Below are 18,435 nucleotides of genomic sequence, written 5' to 3' on the forward strand. Positions count from 1 at the left end.
AAAGAACTTAATACGCTCTTTCATTTGATACCAAATTCGTCATGGTAGTATTAATGTTTCTGAAAATTTAGTTAATTTTACGATGTTTGGCAAGCGAACATATTTCACAGAATTCCATGGGTGTATGTAAACTCTTGACCTCAACTATATATCTCAGACAAAATAAAGCCACGAGCAATGATTGCCTGACTAAATCTTGTGTCACCAATAGGGCAGGGAAATAATCACTTTTTTTTTTTTATTTCATACACTGACAGTTAGTGGGTGATTTCACATTCGGTGTTGGGTGTTGCATGGTCTTGGTGTTTGGAGCACAATTTTGATTGTGTTTCCTAGCTCCATAAAAACCTATTCTGAGTTTACACCAATAACCTAGATCAATTTAATTGATGGCTCAACACCTAACATGCAGTGAGTGTCTTTTCAGGACCATCTTCCGTTTATGTTTGGTGTTTATGCTAGTGTAAAAAAATGACCTAACGACAGCACAAATAGGGCAACACTGAATTTGAAATCACCCACTGTGTAGGGCCCCACAGCCCAGATATTTGCAAACCTCCGCAAAGTAACTCAATTAACTCAAATTTAATGTACATATATATTTACATAATGAAAACAAAATTGCATCAGCTAAAAAATAAAACAAGCAAATTCAGGCAATATTTTGCATTTTATAACAATTTAGGGTATAACACACGTACATGTTTCCACCTTGTTAGGTGCTCAAGGTGCTCCTGTAATTCCCCGACTAAGCTGGTCTACTGATTCCAGTGCTGGCAGCTATTGAGGAATTACTACTTCCTGCCGGTACCCATTTTAAGAGTGTTTCATGGGAGGACGTGTCAGATGTTTTATTACATAGGTATGTACATGTACTAAGAAGTCCACCACAGAAAAATGTTGATTTGCACAAATAATCACAAAAAATGGTCAAGAAGTTAAAAACTTATGTTCCCTTGAAACAATGCTTGTATTTCTATACTTACATTAAATAAACATGTCTTCACAGCTATCGCACGGTTATTTTAAAACAAAAGACTTAATGCATGGCTGATTGTCAACAAAACGGAGTGTCAAGTGAGTTTGAACGCTAGCCTGTAGAAACCTCTTCATTTTATGAAATTATTGAAATTTAAGCCTTAGTTACAAAAAATAGATCTTTTTATTTGTTCGACCATTTTCTGTAATTGAGGTATCAAATTAAAGAGCAGATATTGAACTTTTCAAAAATGTGATTTTCTTTTGAAACCCAGATACAGCCCGCCAAATGGCTTTTTGGTATCCCCTTTTCAAATTATTTTGCTCACTCATCCGTGAATGAAAAATAATCTAAGTAATTTCAGATGAAAAATGTTGATTTGCCCAAATATAGAAAAATCAAACAAGCATAACGCTGAAAATTTCATCAAAAATTGGACGTAAAATAAGAAAGTTATGACATTTTAAAGTTTCGCTTATTTTTTACAAAACAGTGATATGCACAACTCAATGATATGCAAATGACACAGTCGATGATGCCCCTCGCTCACTACATGTATTTCTTTTGTTATGACATTGTAAAGTTTCACTTATATTTCACAAAACAGTTATATGCACAACTCAGTGACATGCAAATTAGACAGTCGATGATGTTCCTCACTCACTATTTCTTTTGTTTTGTATTGTCTGAATTATAGAATATTTCATCGTCATCCTTATGCCAAAAGGGCCTTAACCCGATTTTAGGGGTTCTGAATATCTTATAATAAATTTAACACATTTCATGTAAAACTTAATAACTTAACACGTTTATCGAAATTGGCTTCAAAAGCAAAAAAACGACCACAAACTTTTGATTATTAGAGAGGCCAAAACCTTTATAAATGCCATTATCTCGGAATGGCCAAAAGCAGTTAAGGCCCTTTTGGCATAAGGCCGACGATTTCATCTTTTACACATTTAACAATAAAGACCAATTTGACTAAACCATATGGTATTAAATAATGCAAATTCCACATGTTCAGGGAGGAATTAATTGTTGTTGCACTTGACAATGAAGAGAAAAACAAAATATTTCATATTTTATAAAATAGAATACAAAAGAAATAGTGAGTGGATGACATCAGTCTCCTCATATGCATACCAACTAGGATGTGCATAGAACTGTACTTTCAAATTAAGCGAAACTTTAAAATGTAATAACTTTCTTATTTTACAACCGATTTGGATGAAATTTTCGGTATTATGCTTCTTGGATTCTTCTCTTTAGTTATTCCAATTGACTTTTTGTTGGGGTGGACTCGTCCTTTATATATACAAACTGTGCTTCACAGTCAATCAAAGTGAAGGAAATTTGTGAGATTTCCTTTTTTTGTGGGACGCTCTGTACATGAAATAGAGGAATGCGATTCTTACTTGTTCATTGTCTCCAGAGCACTGGCTAGGAACTTGGAGTCAAATTTACAGGAGAAGTTGAGCTCGTTGGCAATCTGTCTCCGTAACAATTGCATCTGACCCACCTATGAGGGAGAAAATATACATGATCTTTTTTATTAATCACCTTTTTATTGACAGAAAAAGGGAAACAGTTACAACAAAAACCCAGGTTATCTGTTCTAGACGAACATGATACAGGTCAACATAAAATGAATACCGGGATATATAAACAAACTTAAAACAAGATATTATATGCACATATCAAACAAGTCGATTTAATTCATAACAAAATTCATAGTAAAGAAATGAGAAGGGGGAAGTAGGGGATATGCTATCTCGTGGTTTAACTCAAGTTGATTGTATACATGAATTCATAAAATTTTGTACTGACATAGCAGTATTACAAAAATATGACAATTATGCAAATGTAGGTATATGAAAGAATATAGTGCAAATCGACATAAACAGGCCTACAAGTACATTATATCCTGAGTTTCTATTTCATAATGCATTAGGTGTGATTTTGTTCAGTAAATTATACATGTAGCATGATACATTTATGTTTAATATTTAACAACCTGGCATATAAACAGGAATGGTTGGAATCACGTTCTCAATATCTTCTGAATGATATGGGTTTGGAAGAAGCAGTGGACCAGTAGACGAAGGCGAATGCAGTACACTGTTATGAGCATGTGCTGAGGGATAATGGGCAGATTTAAGATGGGCCCGTATTCTGCACTTGTGTGTGAATCAAACCCTGGTTTAAAGTTGTGGTTTAACTATGGAGAGCCAATCGAAGCACAAATCCCTAACAGTACACATTCAATTTCTCAACTGATACATGTATGACACCCAAATTTTTCATTATTGTCTGGGAATGATAACTAAAATATTTTTCTTCATTATGAAAGCAAAAGGAAACAAAAGAGTAAACATAAGAGATATATAAACAGATTTTTTTTTAATTTTTTGCTTGCCATAATTTTAGCGCGGATTTAGACTATGGTATATAAAGTTAAACCTGACTTCAGAATACGGGCCTTTGAGTTTGAGGTGTGTTGTTCAGTGGAGGAGAGTTGGGTTGATGATGGAGGGTGCCTCAGGCAAGGTGGAGGAAGGGGATAAGGGCAATCAATTGCTGCCATTGTGAGTTGAACCCAGCCACCCCAGAAAATTTTTTATTTGAATAAATAGAGAAAAATCAAACACGCACAGTATACAAATAGCGAATAGGCATGAGTGCGATGGTGCGAGATTTCGCATGAGGTGAAATAAAGATGCTCTATTCAACGAGGCGATAGCTGAGTTGAATAGAGCGTTTCTTTCTTTCACCGAATGCAAAATCTCGCACCATTGCACGAATAAGAATATTCGCTATTTGTGTTGTACAACGCCTCGGAATCTAGCGAAAATATGAAAAAAAACAAGTTTTTCCCTCCAGTAATCTACGAAAAGGGAACAAAAATATTGAAAGCGAGAAGCAAAATCCCGCAAGCCGGGCCCGCAAGCCGGGCCCACAAAAAGCGCACATGATCTTGGACAGCATTGCGCATTTAGCAAGCGGGCTGTACGCGCATTGTCACCTTATTTAATGAAATCGCATTATGACGTCACCTCCTAAAGCCGTGCAATGGTACATTTTGGATGGTACGTCTTGTGTGCAACGGTACAAATGTGTGACATTCAGCCTCCCATTTGATCGCATACAACAAGCTAAGTAGGCGTTGTACAATACTGAAAATTTCATTGAAATCGGATGTATAACTATAACTATAATCAAAGTTTCGCTAATTTTTCACAAAACAGTTATATGTACAACTCAGTGATATGGAAATGAGAGTCGATGATGTCCCTCATTCAATATTTCTTTTGTTTTTATTGTTTGAATGACACAATATTTCAATTCTTACTAATATGACAATAAGGACCAACTTGACAGAACCGTAAAATGTTTTAACAATGGTAATACCTCATTTTCAGGGAGAGGCAGAACTTTGTTTCACAGGACAAAGAGGAGTAAATTAGAATATTTTATATTTCTTATAATAAAATACAAAAGAAATAGTAAGTGGGTGATGTCATCAGTCAACCTCATTTGCATACTAACCAGGATGTGAATAGAAATGTTGTGTGAAATTAAGTGAAACTTTAAAATGTCATAACTTTCTTATTTTTCATCTGATTTTCATGAAAATTTCAGTGTTACTCTTGTTGGATTTTCTCTTTTTATTCAAATTAAGTTTTTATTGGGGTTGACTTGTCCTTCAAAACCTTGGATTGATGATGGTGATGATGCATGAATTCAATTATAAAAGTACTATAAATACATACATGTATGTAACACTCCAGTGAACATGAAAGTAACTTTTTTCGGCAGCAAGATGAGGACTCTGGTCTACATGTATATTGTTAACATTTTTTAATCAAAATAAGTACAAGATTTTCAAATGATTATCCTTTTTTTTTGGTTTAACCTTGACTTAAAATACTTTCCATAAAATAATTGTTTGCTAAAAGTACATGTACTTTCTTTTACCTTTAAGCACTACCTGATTATTATTATTATAATTTTTATTATCATCATTATTATTATTACCATTATCATTGTTTTTATTATTAAGACCTCATATATTGACAAATTGTGAAAATCTGCGGGCAGGAACCCAATGACCAACTTCCTTCTCAGAAACTTGACTATCTAGAATTATCACTGGACACATGAGAGGAAGTGCACTTCCTCTCATGTCCATTAATAAGTGTTGGAGGCAGTCCAAATAAGTATCCATTTCATAGAAATCAAAACCAAAATTGCATACTCTTACCTACATGTACAAGTAATTCTTGAAATATGATTATTGCGAGCGTGTGGAAATGTGGCGGAAAATTAATACTCGGCTGCGTGTATTACGAAATGCAATGTTCATTGCATAAAGATGTTGCGCAATAAACTTGGACACAATAAAAAACAATAAAGTTAACCTTACATAATGTACCACCACACATATGAAATTCATTTTTTTTACTATTGTTTATATTTATTATGTAAACAAAATACCTCACGAATGAGTCTTCGTTATCAAACATGTCTTGTTATATATTGTTAAAAACTCTCCTCATATTTCTCTCTTTCTATTCAGTTCTTTCTTTCCCACTCTGTTCTTTTCACCCCTCATTCTATCTCTCTTGCTCTTCTTTTTACTCTCTGTTGATGTTCGCATCATTGAATATATTATTTTAGCCAATGTATAATTATGTATCTTTGTATTCTTTTTTCTCATGGAACATCATTTTCAAGCTTAGAGCTTAAGATGCTCCATTCATGTATATATATATATATATATATATATATATATATATATATATATATATATTTATAAAATGATTATACTAATATGAATATAATGTAATGTTTAAAATGATGTATATGAATAAAATCAAAAAAAAAAAAAAAAAACCTTGTCACTATGTCAGGCAACATCAGGATCCTATTATTACAAAGACAAGCAATAATAGCATATACACATTTTCTGTATCAAATTTAAATATCAGCCAATCAAATTGAATGATTTCAGTAGCTTATAACTGTTATTGCAAATATTATTTCATTGCACAAGAGATTTGATGAAACTGGACAAAAATCCAATTGAGAAGTCTTTCATTAACCCTTTTGGAACTGAGTCTCTGTATACATAGGTTGATGTCTATGGGAAATAATAATGATTGGAATTATACAGTGAGTCCCAGAAAAAAAAGGAAACTGGGATTTCCATGTCTTTTGAATTCAAAAGAAAATGATTTATGATATCTAATTCACAAATTCATATAATTCAATTATTCTTCTTTATTGTGATAACTAATATGTGACAAACACTTCACGCATTAATGAGAAAAATGCATAAAAAAATGGACAAGATTGGTTCATGATCGGACGAACATGCTTATTCGGCGATTGGTTCATTAGCATTTCTTTGTTAAGATTCTCTCACTGATCCCTAAAATGAGAACGGATTCAGGTTCAAACGCGAGTTTGTGCGCAAATCGTTTCTGATATTCTTGTTTGTTTGTAATCTGCCATGCCTGAATGATTTGCTAAGCTGTTGGTTTCAAATTAGAGATGAGATTCCACTCTTGCTTTAAGTATCAAATTAATAGTAAAACATATTAAATACTTATGAAAATTATTTCCGAGAACAGGTTTCCTTTTTCATGGGACGCACTGTATAGCACTTTTTCCAGAGAATACAAAATGCTGTTAATGACATAAAACAAGTAAAGGCATTTACATGTAATTATACAGTTGTGTTTTGAGATGTTTTTTTTTTGAAGAGGTCAAGACTCAAGAGAGGAGATGTTTTGGAGAATGTTCCAAAGATGCAGGGGGGGAGAGATTGAAAAGAATTTAAGCCATTCTGTTTTCTGAATTTACATGTAGGAATGACATACAAAGGAGCAGATGTAGAAGAAGAGAGTATGTTGTTCTTTGTTGCAGAAATACACTGTAGTGTGTTATAGCTTTATCAACTAGTCTCCATACAGTATTGAAGTCATACAAATTGGAAACGGAAATTACCAGCTGAAACCAGTCGAGACTTCCAAATGTCCAACTTCAAACTTCATTAAAAACAAGTTACTTAGAACTTGTTTTTAAAGTCTCAGTTGAATAAAGTAAAGATAGTCAATTATTAACTTTGAAATATTTCTTCATAATGAGGCATTGAAACTTCATTGCATTTAATAACTGAAAATAAGTTAGAATGATTATGATGATAATAATAATATGAACCATTTATATATGTATGACTTAATACTGTACCTATGTCTCTAAGAACCGCACATTATTACTTCAGATTTTGCACAGCTAATATGATCAGGCGATCAAGCCTTCAAAGAATTCTTTGCTACCAGATACCGATATTACCAAAGAAAATGAGTGCAGTGGTGGGATTTGAACCTCAGACCTTGTGGTTACAAAGTCTGAAGACTTAACCACTGAACCACAAAAGGAAAAGAGGAAAATGTAGATAGATGCCTGGCCATCGGACGCGAGTGCTGCAGTGGGATTTGAACCAAAGTCTGAAGACTTAACCACTGAACCACAAAAGGAAAAGAGGAAAATGTAGATAAATGCCTGGCCATCGGACGCGAGTGCTGCAGTGGGATTTGAACCAAAGTCTGAAGACTTAACCACTGAACCACAAAAGGAAAAGAGGAAAATGTAGATAGATGCCTGGCCATCGGACGCGAGTGCTGCAGTGGGATTTGAACCAAAGTCTGAAGACTTAACCACTGAACCACAAAAGGAAAAGAGGAAAATGTAGATAGATGCCTGGCCATCGGACGCGAGTGCTGCAGTGGGATTTGAACCACGATCCTTGTGGTTAGAGGATTTATCAACAGATCCACAACACCTCAAAACTTAATGTGCAATTTCCATCTCCAATGCATAAGATATTGCAAAATTATTCTCCTACTACACTGCATGTTAATATGCAACATTTATATAGCGCTTAATACAAATGATTCTAAGCGCTGCATACTATTACCCCGGCTTTATTACCGCTACCCTGATCGCGCGCATCAAGCATTCAAGGAATTTCTTCCTACCGCGTACCCATTTACTACACCTGGGTCGAGAGTGGCAAATGTAGATAAATGCCTTGCCAAAGGACGCTAGTGCTGCGGTGGGATTTGAACCCCGGACCTTGTGGTTCACAGTCCAGAGACTTATCCACAGAGCCACAACACCCTCTACAATATTATTAATTTATTATTATTGTTATTATTTTATTTTGGAAACCTGGACACAATCTAATTCAAGATCTTCTTATTAATGAGACTGAAACTGAAAAATATTAATACTTCAATGAATTCATTGGTAGCATTATCACAATGTCTGAAATTAACAAGTGACTGTGATTACTATGAAAGGAATGACCACTACATGAAAACATTGCACCATTATTTCTTGATTCAGTGAAACCTGGACAATATCCAATCAAGAAGCCATTCATTAATCAAAACCAAAAGTAGACGAATCATCACAATTATCAAATTGAGGAAGTTTTCAACACATAACGATGAAGTATAAAAGAGTAGAAATAATTATCACATCTAAGTATTTCAACAGGAAGTATTGTTTCAACACGGAAGAATTGTTCATGCATAGTATTTCAACAAATAACAATGAATTACAAAAGAGTAGAAATTATCATCACATGCAGGTATTTCAACAGGAAGTATTGTTTCAACACGGAAGAATTGTTTCATGGTATTTCAACAAGTAACAATAAATGATAAAAAAGTAGAAATAATTATCAGATGGCTGTGATAAAGTACATCTTTTGTATACTGACATTGAACAATGATTTTGTTTAAAACCCTTCATCAAATTAATATCAATACAAATGAAACAATTATAATTTTGAATGTTTGACTTTTAAGTGAAATCAAGATGTATACTATAGTTGAACATAATTTGGGGTTCCAAATATATACATGTAGATGTAATTTTGATGATAGGTTTATGTCACATTTTTATGATATCAACTGGTGTGTGTTAACAGAATGTCTGCAATTCTATTCCCTGACACTAAATGATAGATTAAACACTATGTTATATGAATACACTAACATTTAGGAATTTTAATACATAAATGAATTTAATTAGAAATAAATGAAACAATAAATAAAATCATGTACATGTAGATATAAACGAATGAATAAATGAATAAATAAATAGACTCCAAAATTCAAATCTGAACGGTGTATAGGGCACAATAAACAAGAAAAAAAATCCTGAAATAAAATGAATAGTATCTAAAAATTAAATCATAACAATAATTGCACAGTAAAGCGCCAAATGGAAACAAATTGTAATAAATGTAACTATTATTAATATTATTATTTTTATTAATAAATGCCTGATGGCCAAAAGTTCTCCTTAATAACTTCCCACCCTGTCTGAGGGTAATGTATTAGGAGTGATAGGTCCGTCGGTAGAGTGGGGGTTTCGGATTCCCCCTTAGTGCGCTAGTGCCCTTTGGTAAGGCATTTATCCTTATTAACAGGTCCCTTGGAGAGGACTTTAAAGCTTTGGTCCTCTGGTTGCATGTTTACAACTTTACAAGCATGAAAAATTTATTATTAGGTCGTAAGTCTCCAATAATTTCAGTTGAGACCGATCTGTTCATTTGCATACAATAAGTTCGAAGGCAGATAAAAAAAAAAAAAAAAAAACAATTCAACTTAGACAACAATGTAAATGCAAGCTAATACAGAGCTGAGTAACTTGGTGATTTCTTGAGGTATAAGGGGGAGGAATATCTGCCCCCTGAAATATCTTCAAAACCTGATCAAAAAGCCTTCCCCCAACCTTGACTACTAGAATAAAGGCTTTTTTTTCAGGAGGCTTAATTTCATTTCATTTTTATTGTTATGTGTTTGCATTTTGACAGCTTTACCCTCAGCTACAGCACAATTATATTGGTTTTGTACTTTCAATTTTTAGATAATGTACATAATGTATTTGCACATCTACAATGTAATACAATGTAAAACAAGCACGATTCAGCCAATGGGCTGCTATGCATTGTTATTCTTAATAAAAAAATCTTGAATTTAATTGGAAATATATTTGCGAGTGGACAAGTAGATTGGGGGCATCGCGGTCCAATGCTTATGACTGTCGTCTTTCAATCAGCGGGACGCGGATTTGAATCCCAACCACGGCGTGTTTACCTTCAGCAAGAAATTTACCCACATTGTGCTGCACTCGACCCAGGTGAGGTGAATGGGTGCCCGGCAGGATCAATTCCTTGAATGCACCAAGCACCTTTAGCAGCTGGAGCTAAAGCCTTGGCAATACATAGTGTGCCATTGAATAGGCAACCAGATTATTGGCGCCTCATACTATACAGAGCTGCCAACCTGGACAACATTCCAGTATTTTCAAGGCTGAAAATCAGTATTTTGGCGAGGAAATTACTATTTTCACAGGAATACCATAGGACAACACATAAACTGGAAATTTAGATATCAGTATTTTGCATGAAACCATCAGTATTCTTCTCTATTTTCAGTACTAAATACGGAAAATCAGTACAACTTGGCAGCTCTGCAATTATTATCATTTGATTGGAGGAGGGCTTACCTTCAAAACTACATTGATGAATGGGACCCACATCTTAGCAGCCTTGGTCATATAGTGTGAGTATAGTTTGTTTGGGTTGCCTGCGGTGAGATGGGATAAGAATGGTATCATGAACTGAAGGAAACCTGAATATATAACTGATAGTGATGTGCACTGAGAGAATATTAATTAGTGGGTTATTATCTATCCATTCTTTGTTCAAATCAATTGAAAGTATGGTACGTGTACTTTCTACTTCTACTCCTTCTCCTCCCTCCCTCCCTCCTTCTTCTTCTTCTCATCATCACCATCATCATTATCATAATTTTTTCATACCATCATTATCTAAACTATCATCTTCCTCACCATCATCAATATAATTGTCATCATCATCATCACCACCACCACAGCCGCCGCCACCACCACCACCGCCGCCACCACCACCATCATCATCATCACCACTGCCACTGCCACCACCACCACCACCTCTTCCATCACCAACATCATCACCACCACTACCACCCCAACCATCATCACCACTGCCACCATCATCATCATCATCATCATCATCATCATCATCATCACCACCACCACCACCACCATCTCCATCATCATCATTACCACCACCACCACCACCGCCATCGTCATGATCACCACCATCATCACCACCACCACCATCATCATCACCACCACCACCACCACCGCCACCATCATCACCACCACCACCACCGCCACCATCATCACCACTACCACAACCATCAACACCAGTTAACTTCTTCTCAATCATCAGTCCTCACCATGATCATCATCATCATCATCACCACCAAAATCTTAACTGCCACCATCTCATCCCGCTACTCACTAATGATCCCTTTCACTGGATTGAGTGATTTCATCAGACCACCAAACATCTCCAGCCAGGCCTTGTCCCGCAGGACACCCTTCTCAATGATCGTCAAGAAGTTCTGCAGCTCTCTGACCATCATGAAGCAGAGTAGACGGTCAAGCCCGGTCAGTCCATAGGTACCGATGCTTTGCTGTAAATACGAAAAGGGCAGTGAAGGTAATCAATCATTTGGTCTTCGTTCAACGAACAGGAAGACAGCAAAGAGACGATTGCTCCTAGGACAATTGCTCCTTCTTTGATAATTTCTCTGATGGTGTATTATGAAACGATTAAGATAGCCATAGAATTTTTGGTTTAGAAATGAGGCAAGAAATCAAATGAAGATTAAAGTTGAGTATGAGGTTTGTGTTCATGTTTGGCTAAATGTGTTGATTTTCAGTAGGAGCAAATGTCATAGAACCGGCAAGTTATGACTGAAAATCTGTACTGGGTATTGATAAAAATTTTGCATACACTGAGAAAAGTCCAATTATAAATGCATGCTTTTTGCAGAGGATCTTGAATTCATGGTGGTTTACTCTTGCCTTTGAAACAGAGGGTCGAGAGTTCCAATCCTAGCCATGGCAGAGTTTCCTTCAACAAGACATTTATCCACATTGTGCTACACTCATCCCAGGTGAGGTGTATGGGTACCTGGCAGGATTAATTCCTTGAATGCTCCAAGCGCTTTTAGCAGCTGGAGCTAAAGCCAGGGTAATATATAGTGTGCCATTGAATAGGAAACTAGATAAACAGTGACTCATACATGTATATACTACATGTACATGTATATATATATTGTTGTTGTTACTGTTATCATTATCATCTTCATCATCATCATCATCATCATCATCATCATCATCATCATCATCATCATCATCATCATCATCATCATCATCCATCATCATCATCATGATCATCATCATCACCATAATCACCATCATCATCACCATCATCATCACCATCATCACCATCATCATCATCATCATCATCTTCATCATCATCATCATCATCATCATCATCATCACCACCACCACCAACACCACCATCATCATCATCATCATTTTTATTAGACTCACCTGTAATTTGGAGAAGACTTTCATATCCAAGACCTCTTGCCTTGTCTTCAAGTCATACCAAGTCTTCATACCATCGATATAGGTGGTCGTTCTAGGGAAAGTAGGAAAAGACTTGATCATAGGACCTATTAGTTTTCTCTCATCAATATTCTAGGAGTATGAGTAATTTCCCCATTCACCAACACCAACCCCAAGGGATTGGGAAAATCACAATTTCAAGTCCGGTGTTGGCAATCTGAAGCTCGTAAAGAGGCGGTGAACACGATGAGACATCCCCGTAAAATTAGCTGTTACAGTTAACATGAGTACAAATCATTTGTATATTTTGATGAAAAATAATGTTCACTCTTTCAATTCTTGAATTAATTAAAGCATTGCAATTAGCCAAAGTACCTGCTCCTGCTGCCCGCCTTCTTCTTCTTTCTTTCTACTTAGTGTACACTGCACTCTTCTGTCCCTCCTGTCTACTCCCCCTCACCCCTCTCTCTTTTAATATTGTAAAACATAATATTTTCTCACACGATCCACCAGTAACATTTTTTGTTTTATCTATTTTTTATATTTTATTTTAACATAATTTCTTTATACTATTATAACCCAATATTTCTTTGTTGTAATTTTTAATGAAACTCAGTCAGGGGCTTGCCTTTTGTACAAGCTTTGCTTTTTTCGGCAAGACCCCTGTTTTACTTTTGAATACAAATGTCATCTGAGATAACTTTATTCCTTGAATTGTGTTCCTTAAATCTATGATTATGTTACATATGTATTATATTATGTCTTTTGGTATTTTCGACCTTGGTATGTTATGTTTATCATAAATATTACTTATTGTAAAACAGAAATCAATAAATCAAATCAAATCAAAATATAGATATCATAATTTGAAACAATTTTTTTGTAGACTTTTCAAAACTGTCCTGTTTTTTTTTATATGCACTGTATACATGTTGAATAATGTATTTAATGTTTCACATGGTATACAAGCGGAAGGTCGCATGTGACGTCACAAAATGAAAACTTCAATAATTCATAACCATGATTTGTATTAATACTTTGATGGATTTCACTAAACCTTTGTTTGTAAATTGGTATTCTGTACGATGAGAATTTAATGCATTTCTCTCCGATTTCATTTTTGTTGTTGAGAGGCCTGAATACAGATATAATGTCTAAGATAATCATTGCCGCAACTTAATTTGTTTCAGGGAAGACGTATCGCACATGCACATATGAAATAATTATGATTTTGTGTAATAAAAAAAGAAAAAGTGGGGATATGACATCAGTACACCTATTGAATATTCATGACAGCATGAATAGATATAATTATTTTCAGCCTGGAGTACCCCTTTAAACCAATCAATCGAGATTTAGGCAAATAAGTGACATCACAAGAAGGGCACAACTACATGTAGCCTGCATGTAACATGAAATGCACAAAGTCAGGAAATTACAGTTACTTACTTCGGATCAGTGATACGAAGGATCTCCCTGACAAGTCGTCCCATGAAGTTGATGGAGTTGTCTACCGGAGGAAACTTAGGAATTGGGATGGTGGTGGACTGGTATACACTCTGCCAATCATGCACCTAAAACATGCAATCAAGAAAATAAAGAGGGGTTTTAACAAAGTTCTGTTTAACTTAATGGACAAGTCCACCCCAACCATTACATGTAGTTGATTTAAATAAAAAGAGAAAAACCCAACGAGCATAACACTGAAAATTTCATCTAAGTCGGATGTAAAATAAGAAAGTTATGAGTTTTTAAAGTTTTGCTCAATTTCACAAAAAAGTTCTGTGCACATCCTGGTTGGTGTGTAATTGAGGAGACTGATGATGTCATCCACTCACTATTTTGTATTTCATTATATGAAATATTCTAATTTTCTCCTCATTGTCAAGTGAAACAAATATTAATTTCTCCCTGAAGATGTGGAGTTAGCATCGTTTTAATACTATATGGTTCAGTCAAGTTAGTCCTTATTGTCAAATCTGTAAAAAATGAAATATTGTATAATTGAAAGGATAAAAAACAAAAGAAATAGTGAGTGATGGACATCATCGTCTGTCTCGTTTGCATGTCACTGAGATGTGCATATAACTGTTTTGTGAAAAATAAGCAAAACTTTAAAATGTCATAACTTTCTTATTTTACATCCGATTCTGATTAACTTCTTTTAGCATTATGCTGGTTGGATTTTTCTCTGTTTATTCAAATCATTATTTTTCTGGGGTGGACTTGACCTTTTAGAATGACTTTTTGAGTTGTCCACAATTGGAAACTTTGGGAAAGGGACGGCAGTGGACTGGTATACTAGTACACTCTGCCAGTCATGTACATGTACCTACTCCATACAATCAACAAAATAAAGAAGGGTTTCTTAAAGTTATGTTTGATATAAGAAATTTTGAGTTGTCTACGGGTGGAAAGTCAAGGATGGTGGTATAGGCCTACACTTTGCAAATCATTTACTTACATGTAATCAAAGAAAATAAAATGAAGAGTTTCATCAGGTTCTGCTTGATTTAAGTATGAATTTTTGAATTGTCTACCTGTGGAAACTTTGGAATAGGGATTGCAGTATATTGATATACACTCTGCCAGTCATGTACCTTCACCATGAGATCGAGAAAATAAAAAGGGGTTTCGTAAAGTTATGTTTGACTTTAGTACAACTTTTTTAGTTACCTACAGGTCAAGACTTTCGGAAAGTGATGGTGGAATACACTTTTGCAATCATGTGACTTGAACCTTGCAGGAATAATCCCTTAAGGAGCTCTTCCAAGCTAAACTGGGATGGGATGTGCTGTGACAGAAGGTGATGGTGCAGACAATTTTGTTGGAATTCTATTTACAATATAATTGGTGAAGTGCAAGTAAAAATCATGTTCCTAGTGCTTACAGCATCCAGGAACCTACAGGAGGCTTTAACCCTCTGATGACAGGAAGGGCAGCTCCCTGGAAGACAGCAACTGATGGGGCAGTAACTGCTTTAGCTGGTAATGTAGAAGGTTCCAGATACGAATGGTACAGGGATAATGTGAGAATTTGTATGCACTAATCGACATAACATAAAATAATAGTAAGGAATTCACAAGGAGTTACGTGAGATTTAAACACAGCTGTATGTCACTGTGTACATCAGACAATTACAGTACAATAAGAAAGGTTCTTCCTGTCTACCTTATCAAGACAGAAGGTCCTCATGCTCCTCAACATGCCCTCATTGTGGGCATCTATCATACCTTGTTCCTAGGAAGCTGATGCAGCCCTGATCCATGTTGTAATTGATGATCCTGGACACCTCTGCCTGCAAGATCTTCAGACTGATTACCATGAAAGAGGTGCATTCCAGTATACCTTATCTGGACAGGTTCATCCCTACCGTTCATTTCTTTGGGCATCAATCTTACATGTACCTTTGTCCTCAGGAAGCTGTTGCACTCTTGTTCCATGTTGTAATTGATGATCCTTGACACCTCTTCCTGCAAGATCTTATCAAGACCCATTACCATGAAAGCGGTACATCCCTGTATACAGTATCTGGACAGGTTCATCCCTACCCTTCATTCTGGGCATCTATCTTACCTTTGTTCTTAGGAAGCTGTTACATTCTTGTTCCATGTTGTAATTGATGATCCTGGGGCCTGTTGCATAAAACTTTTAACCTGAGAAAATTCTGGTAAAAACTGAAAACTAAGGTTAGTCTGATTTCTGCCATTGACTTTAACACAGGTAAAAAATTTCATGCAACAGGTCCCTGAACATCTCGTCCGACAAGATCTTATCAAGACCTATTACCATGAAAGCGGTACATTCCTGTATACCTTATCTGGACAGGTTCATCCCTACCCTTCATTTCTTTGGGCATCAATCTTACCTTTGTCCTCAGGAAGCTGTTGCAGTCCTGTTCCATGTTGTAATTGATGATCCTTGACACCTCTTCCTGCAAGATCTTATCAAGACCCATTACCATGAAAGCAGTATATCCCTGTATACCTTATCTGGAATAGGTTCATCCCTACCCTTCATTTTGGGCATCAATCTTACCTTTGTCCTCAGGAAGCTGTTGCACTCTTGTTCCATGTTGTAATTGATGATCCTCGACACCTCTTCCTGCCAGATCTTCAGGCCGTGGATATCAACATAGTCCTGGATGTACTCAAAGGATCGAATGAACCCATCCATGCGAGCTCCCAGAGTCTCGAGCTTTGGCATCAGCTCACAAACCTAGTACAGAAGATAAAAATTGATTGAACAATGGTAATATTGGATGCCTCCAAGTTGCAAAAGACCATGTGGGTGTGTCATAAAGACTTTAAAAACAACTGGGCCACGTCTTAAAAAGAGTCACGATTGATTTGATCAATCGTAACTCTATGGAAATCCATCAGTGTCATAATTCTTCAGCAGGAAATGTGCAAAATGTCCTTTGTAAACAAAGGAGAACACATCAAACTGGCAATAAATCAATGATTTATGGATATTTATTCATATCTAGAAAGAATTCTGAGCACACGCACATTTTATATGTTGACTTTGCTGGCTTTCCATAGTTGCGATTCGCCAGATCAATCGCAAGTCTTTGTAAGACAGGGCCCTGATCATTCTTTCTTGAAGTAAGTTATTCACAACAGATTTCCATGGGTGTTGAATCACTTTTTAACAGTATTAGTTATTGGCACTTTGACACTCATCCGAACTCTCTCATTCATTGGTATAGTAATCATTTGATTATTTTATTACTTTATTTTTTCATCACCATAAGGTCTAATAAATGCAAATATTTACGCTTTAGCCTGAAATAATTATGCGTTGCATTGTAGCAAGAGCCTATTTGGCTACTACATTTTCTAAAAATCCAGTTGAGATACATGTAGCAATAATACAATATGGAATTGGAATTCACAATTCCTGGAAAATGTCATCAATCCGATGGTCATTACTTCCCCCTCGGATTAATATTCAAGCTTTACTCTATTCCATCTCAAATGAATTAGCTTATTTTATATTAGCATTATACTGGTGAAGAGAAATGTAAAATGAGCCTATTTGACTTATATTTCTTGTCTGTTACTACAAATTGGAATTTCTCAGTTGATAATTGATTTGTAGGAATTACAGGGTTTTTTTTCGTTATATTCCTGTTCCATCACAGTTTTTTTCACAAAATAATAATTTCATGTATATCTATAATCCTACTACTGTATGCATTTCATTAGAAAGTCAAACTAAACACAATTTAATAGGACCAATAAAAAACAAACAAGAGTGTCGCTACTGTGAACACATAATACGCCCGCCTGTAACGTGGAAGATGGAGTTATTGGTCAAGCATAAAATGTGGAAGGTGGTGTCTTCACCTATGACCTCCAAATCAATAGGCTTCCTGGGATACATGCTAGTACATTACAAACCATATCATAGGAGCCTAGGTTAAGTTGAACTGAAGTTATCACATTTAAAAGGAAAACATAAGGGCCGGATGGACAGACAAACGGACAATGAACGTGATATCATATCTCCTGTAGGACGGGCATATAAAAAGATACTTCACTGGTTGTGTTAATACGCTTGCTGTTTTACTTGAGATGTTAATAATAATTGTGTTAAAGGTCAAGTCCACCTCAGAAAAATGTTGATTTAAATCAATAGACAAAAATCAGACAAGCAAAATGCTGAAGATTTCATCAAAATTGGATGTAAAATAAGAAAGTAATGACATTTCAAAGTTTCGCTTATTTAAAAAAAAATAGTTATATGAACGAGCCAGTTACATCCAAATGAGAGAGTCGATGACGTCACTCACTCACTATTTCTTTTGTTTTTTATTGTTTGAATTATACAATATTTCAATTTTTACGAATTTGATGATTAGGACCTCATTGCGTGGAGCTCAAAATGTTAAAACAATGGAA

The 18,435-nt window shown here is 35.5% G+C and overlaps 1 protein-coding gene across 3 annotated transcripts in view; it reads right to left on the reverse strand.

Moving 5' to 3' along the window:
• LOC121430701 (WASH complex subunit 5-like) overlaps positions 1 to 18,435 on the reverse strand; it is a 78,735-nt gene that overhangs the window by 17,913 nt on the left and 42,387 nt on the right. For 2 of the 3 annotated variants that reach the window (XM_041628056.1, XM_041628055.1), the window contains exons 20-25: positions 16,568 to 16,747; positions 13,979 to 14,103; positions 12,512 to 12,602; positions 11,409 to 11,583; positions 10,568 to 10,647; positions 2,395 to 2,498 (exon numbers count right to left, since the gene is read on the reverse strand). In XM_041628056.1, the coding sequence (XP_041483990.1) occupies positions 2,395 to 2,498; positions 10,568 to 10,647; positions 11,409 to 11,583; positions 12,512 to 12,602; positions 13,979 to 14,103; positions 16,568 to 16,747 (755 nt within the window). Of the gene's footprint in view, positions 1 to 2,394; positions 2,499 to 10,567; positions 10,648 to 11,408; positions 11,584 to 12,511; positions 12,603 to 13,978; positions 14,104 to 15,936; positions 15,997 to 16,567; positions 16,748 to 18,435 lie in introns of all 3 variants that reach the window. The other variant, XM_041628057.1, reaches the window with a different exon arrangement.

This window comes from Lytechinus variegatus, chromosome 17, assembly GCF_018143015.1.
Source record: "Lytechinus variegatus isolate NC3 chromosome 17, Lvar_3.0, whole genome shotgun sequence".
In the NCBI taxonomy this organism is placed as follows: Eukaryota; Metazoa; Echinodermata; class Echinoidea; order Temnopleuroida; family Toxopneustidae; genus Lytechinus; species Lytechinus variegatus.